Source organism: Pundamilia nyererei, unplaced genomic scaffold (genome assembly GCF_000239375.1).
Source record: "Pundamilia nyererei isolate P.nyererei 1_Seehausen unplaced genomic scaffold, PunNye1.0 scaffold00131, whole genome shotgun sequence".
Lineage (NCBI taxonomy): Eukaryota > Metazoa > Chordata > Actinopteri > Cichliformes > Cichlidae > Pundamilia > Pundamilia nyererei.
Window position 1 is genome coordinate 1,496,241 of NW_005187532.1, and position 5,029 is coordinate 1,501,269.

A 5,029-nucleotide genomic window follows, 5' to 3' on the forward strand; every position below is an offset into this window, starting at 1 on the left:
TTGTCTGAAGTGAAAATTGAATATGAAACCTTTATTTATTCAAACTGTGAAACACTGGAAATAAAGTTTAAACAGACAGTTACTGATGGATGTTCAGCCCTGTCAGAGCCACGCTTGTCCACAGTAACCACACTGGCCCCAGTACAATAATGACATTCAAATAATGACGCAGCAAACACTGACATCATATCCCAATTATGTTCATTATATCACATTAATGTTTTCTATCGTCTAATTAATATAATATTATACTTTACACACAGTTTTATTTTTAAATACATTTACATTTTAGTTATATCATAACTGATCATAAGCGATGAATTACATGCATGAATCATAATATAATTATAATTCCTGTAAGTGCGGTGTTTTTCCTGCAGGGGGCGGTAGTTTGCTTGCTGTTATTGTCGTCAGCAACATGAAAATATGAGCAGAAGAAGAAGCTGTAGCGTCAGCAGCTCCACGCGAAAGAAAGAGACTCACACCAGACTCCGTTCAAAAAGTGGCCGATTTAAGGTCAGAGCTGCAGCTTTAATACAAGAACTGTGTGTGTAACTGCAGACGGTTACTGCAGGTTTCAAGGTGGAGGCTCCCACTGCTGTGGGTGGAGTTAAAGGGCAGATCACGTGGTGATTGGCTCCAGCAGAGTCCAGGCCGTGATCAGCAGCTTTTACAGCAGCTGGTTGGTTATTGGGTGAGTGGGTCTAACCTTTGATCTCACTCCGCCTGTTATTCTGAATAACACAGTACATTTGTTTCCAAGGCAACTGACATTAAAACAAAATGCTCCTCTCCTTCCTGCACTGCATGCTGGGAGTGTGAGTGAGTTTGTTTGGGCTGTATTTCAGAAGTTTACACCCTGTGGTTGTTCATTGGTTAAAGGTAAGATAAGTTTATTTCACTGGGTTGTGTAGAATGAGGAGTTTGAGTTAACAGTTCACTGTTGAGCTGGACACAGACCAGAAACATGGCAGAGAACGAATTAACCCAGGAATATACTCATGAGTCAAAGTGACCAGTGTCACTGTAACAGCAGTGATAAGGTCAGCAACATCACCTGTGGGCTTCATCATCGGACCATCGTGCAGCAGTAGCACCGCAGCGGTGCTCGCATTAACAGTTCAGTGTTCATGATGAGATTCCCTCGACACCCAGCCAGTGGGTGTCGAGGGAAATCCCTTGAAGTCGTTAACTCAGTGGGAAATCAGGAAAACTTGAGAATCTTTTGTCTCCATATCAGCTACAGGAGGGAACAGTGGACTCTGGGAAATTTGTTTTTCCAGGAAACTGTTTTTCCTGCTCTTCCACCACTGCAACAAAGCTTCGTTACTTGGTCCTCTGCAGTCCAGGTGGTGCGGTGCTTTTAGCAGCAGGTTCTCCGAGAGGCAGCTGGAGGTTCGTGTGCAAGCCTCCGCTGCAGAAACGTAGTGGCTCTGCAGTGGGGGGTGTGGTCCATGGGTCCACCCTGCTACATTAGTGGGGTGGATGTCCCAGCTACATCACTCCAGCAGCGGCGCTGAGAGTGCTCATATTCCCCTCCCAAATACAGCAGCACAGCAGCCTTTCCAGCTTTCTCATTGGTCAGGCAAAGATGGGATTCATGCTAACTAGGAGAAAGAAAACGAGGTCCACAGATGTTGACCTCCAGGGTCTGACTGCTTATGAAACGGCGGCACATCCACATGTTTCTGTGAAGACTGAACTCTGATGCTGTGCGTCTGTGAACACGTGCAGTAATATTTTCCCCTCTTTCTTTGTGTAACTGTTGACAAAGAGTTGTTTCAAAAGTCAAAGGTCAGAGGTCAAAGGTCTCCTCCTCTCTGAGGTCGTCAGTCACAGGTCCACACTGTCGGACTCTCTGGTGTCAGACCACAGACGCCGTACCTGAGCGTTTGTCCTTCAGAGAATCAGGTGTGGAGGTCATCTGCTGTCACCTGTCTGCAGGTAGGAGACCCCGCCCACATCAGAGCCATGCTGAGACCTCTGAGGCTCCTCCTCTCAGGCCTGAAAACGCAGCCGAGCCGCTGCTGCTCCAGCTTCGTGTCCAGGATGAGGTAACTCGTTATTTTGCTCGATTACTGATCGATCAGTCGGTCGATCGATGGGCTGATCAGCTGATCTGTCCTTTCAGGTATGTGAACAGGCTGAAGGAGGACGACGAGGCGTGCGCAGCGGCGCTGAAGGATGGCTCCATCTTCCTCTTCCACCGCTTGTCTCCTCTGCTGCGACGCCCCGACGCCAGAACCTTCAGCCCAGCAGCTTTCACCTGCTCAGGTACAGAACCGAGACCGAGCGAGCAGCGCTGAGGACCTGACAGTCCAGTGTGATTCCTCCTGAGACGCTTTTTCGTGTTCCAGATGTGCAGTTGGTCCTACAGAGGCTCGGTTCAGACGGGTCGCAGCTGAAGGAGGCAGTTCTGATTGGCTGTTCTGAGCAGAACCAGGCTCAGTTCTGTCTGGATGTCGGTGAGAACGATTGAAATCCAGATCCCTGCATTGTGAGCTCGCCAGCGCCATGTTCCTGACTCTGGAGATTCTGGTCTCTGTTCAGGAGAACTGGACCAGGCGGCGGTGGAGGAAGCCTCTCAGGGGACCTTCATCGATCTGAGGAAGGCCTTCTTTCTGCTGCCCGCAGCTGAGGCGCCTCTAGTGTCCAAGGTGAGTGACTGCAGCTGACCTCTGATACCCACCTGTTCGGTTCTGGTACCAAATCAGGAACGTTTCAGCACCGTCCCACCAAACCGATACTGATACCGCCCCAGCAGAAGAGTCACACAGTAGTCTGTGTGTCCTGACCCTGCAGGGTCAGGCGCTGCTGCATTGGCATCAGACCAGCAGGTTCTGCGGCGCTTCGGGCCAGCCGACTCAACGAAACCGAGCAGGCAGCCAGAGGTTCTGCAGCAGCAGCTCCACCGTCTACTACCCGAAGGTAACGTCCTCGGTGCAGAACTGAACCAGAACCAAGCCGGGTCTGACTGTTTGTGTCTACAGATGTCTGCGGTGGCGGTCGCTCTGGTGTCTGATGGGAGTCGGTGTCTGCTGGGCCGCCAGCCATCCTTCCCACGTGGACTCTACAGCGCGCTGGCCGGCTTCTGTGACATGGGTCAGGCTCACCCGTGTGTGTGTGTGTTTGTGTGTGTGTGTGTATGTGTAGAACTCACCCGTGTGTGTGTGTTTGTGTGTGTGTGTGTGCGCATGTGTGTGGTCCCAGGTGAGACTCTGGAGGAGGCGCTCTGCAGGGAGGTGGCAGAGGAGGTGGGTCTGGAGATCCAGAGCATCTCCTACAGCTCCTCGCAGCACTGGCCGTTCCCGCACAGCTCCTTCATGCTGGGCTGCCACGCCTTGGTTAGCCCCGCCCACACTCAGGTGAGCTCACAGGTGATTATTGAGGTTGTGTAATCAGGACGAGGAGAAGCGAGCTCGGAGCTCCTCGTACTCAATGATGTAGTGTCATGTGACCTGCTCTCGTTTCATGTGCAGCTGAGTGTGGACAACTCAGAGCTGGAAGATGCTCGCTGGTTCACCATGGACGAAATCACCCGTGCCCTCCAGGTGAAAGCTCCGCCCAGGAGAGGCGACCCCCCCATCATCTGGCTTCCTCCGAAACACGCCCTCGCCAACCGCCTCATCAGGGAGTGGGTGGAGCAGCAGCAGCAGAGTGAGGGCGGAGAGTGATGGAGGCGGAGCTGCAGTCGGAGTCATCAGATCACACCTGAAACACGGATGTTTCACCTCCGCTCCTGAGATCTCACAGTTCAGAAGTCCATTCAGATTCTCTGATTTTAGCCTCCTTCACAGATTTAACCTGTGACCTTATTGAAAGAAACTTTTAATGTGAAAAACATTCAGTCAGTCACGACAGGAAGCAGCTCGTGGACTCTGACCTGCTGATGTTTCCTCCAAACTGGTTTTAATTTTTAATAAAAATCCCAGAATGGAAAAAAGCTAGTGCTCGGTTTCTTTTGTCTGAGAAAGAATCAGCAAACACCAGCGTTCACTCATCAAACGTCCGATTTAACAAACGAGCTGTCCGAGGGGCATTCGAGGCCGCGGTGGCTCACCTGTCCAGGTTTACCTGAGGGCTCGCAGGACAGACATGAACTCGGGTGGAAGAGAAACATTTTCACTGCCCTGCTTCTGCTCAGCTTTTATTTTGGTATTTCCTGTGAAACACTGGAGGGGCGTGATTGATCACTCTTCTTCTGTGGTATCTGTCCTCCGGGCTCACTCAGGATAAAGCCGTTTGTGATGACAGGTTTGCTCTGCTCGTCCTCAGAGTGTGAGGAAGCTCCCAGGATAAATGAGCCAGTCTGGTTTGTGAGATTCGTATCAGGACGATAAATAAATGAGGCCGACCGCCCTGCGTGCAGCTTTGACCCAGAGTGGCAGCACTGCTGAGAGCTAAACATGGTCTTCTCTGTACACCAAAGATTTCTGTTTATCCATCATGTTTCTGATTGGATGGCTGTAAATGGAAATAGAGCAAAACGTTTTTTATAGAAAGTGTTTATTTGTTTGATTTTTAGATGAAAAAATAAATATTTAGCTACTCGTTGGAGGCACAAACCGTAACGTGTAACCTGATCCAGCCCAGAAACAGGCGGAACGACAGTCAGACATCCGTGAGCGCTGTCCGGATCATAGTTAGAAACGGAAGCGGCTTCCTGTTTGAACCGGAAGCCAGAGCAGCTCTTGGTGCAACCCCCCGTGTAGTTCGGGTCTGTGGGTCGGATCAGACTGGACTCTCGGTTCTTTCCTCCGGGCCCTCTGTCCTCTGAGTAACCGCTGAGAGCGGCCCGAGGTCCCGCTGATGGTCGGCAGGGCTCCGCGGCCTGTCAGCCCGCAGGATGAGCTTCTCCGCCGGCCTGCACACACAGCTGGCCGCCGTCATGGAGTCCCTCGTCCACGCTGCAGTGGCGGAGCTGAAGAAGCTGGTGGAGGCCGGAGAGGAGCCTACTGTGCTGGCCAGAGAGAGGACGGAGAGCCGCGAGAGGATGGTGAGGAGCGGGGACTGCCTGGTGTGTTGGTGT

General features: G+C 51.5%; 1 protein-coding gene across 4 annotated transcripts; it reads left to right on the plus strand.

Annotated features, from left to right (window-relative positions):
• The first annotated feature begins 389 nt into the window (after nt 1-389).
• Nucleotides 390-5,011, plus strand: nudt13 (nudix (nucleoside diphosphate linked moiety X)-type motif 13). Of its 4 annotated transcripts, XM_005743408.1 has the most exons (9): nt 390-516; nt 1,945-2,054; nt 2,132-2,274; nt 2,358-2,465; nt 2,551-2,657; nt 2,803-2,928; nt 2,991-3,102; nt 3,211-3,365; nt 3,480-5,011. In XM_005743408.1, exons 1-9 carry the CDS (start codon nt 427-429, stop codon nt 3,672-3,674), a joined length of 1,146 nt encoding a protein of 381 aa, XP_005743465.1. In that variant the 5' UTR covers nt 390-426; the 3' UTR covers nt 3,675-5,011. The 4 variants fall into 4 exon arrangements, with proteins under 4 accessions (XP_005743465.1, XP_005743464.1, XP_005743467.1 ...); XM_005743407.1 differs by having other exon boundaries at nt 2,991-3,365; XM_005743410.2 differs by having other exon boundaries at nt 449-694; nt 2,991-3,365.
• Nucleotides 5,012-5,029: the final 18 nt, after the last annotated feature.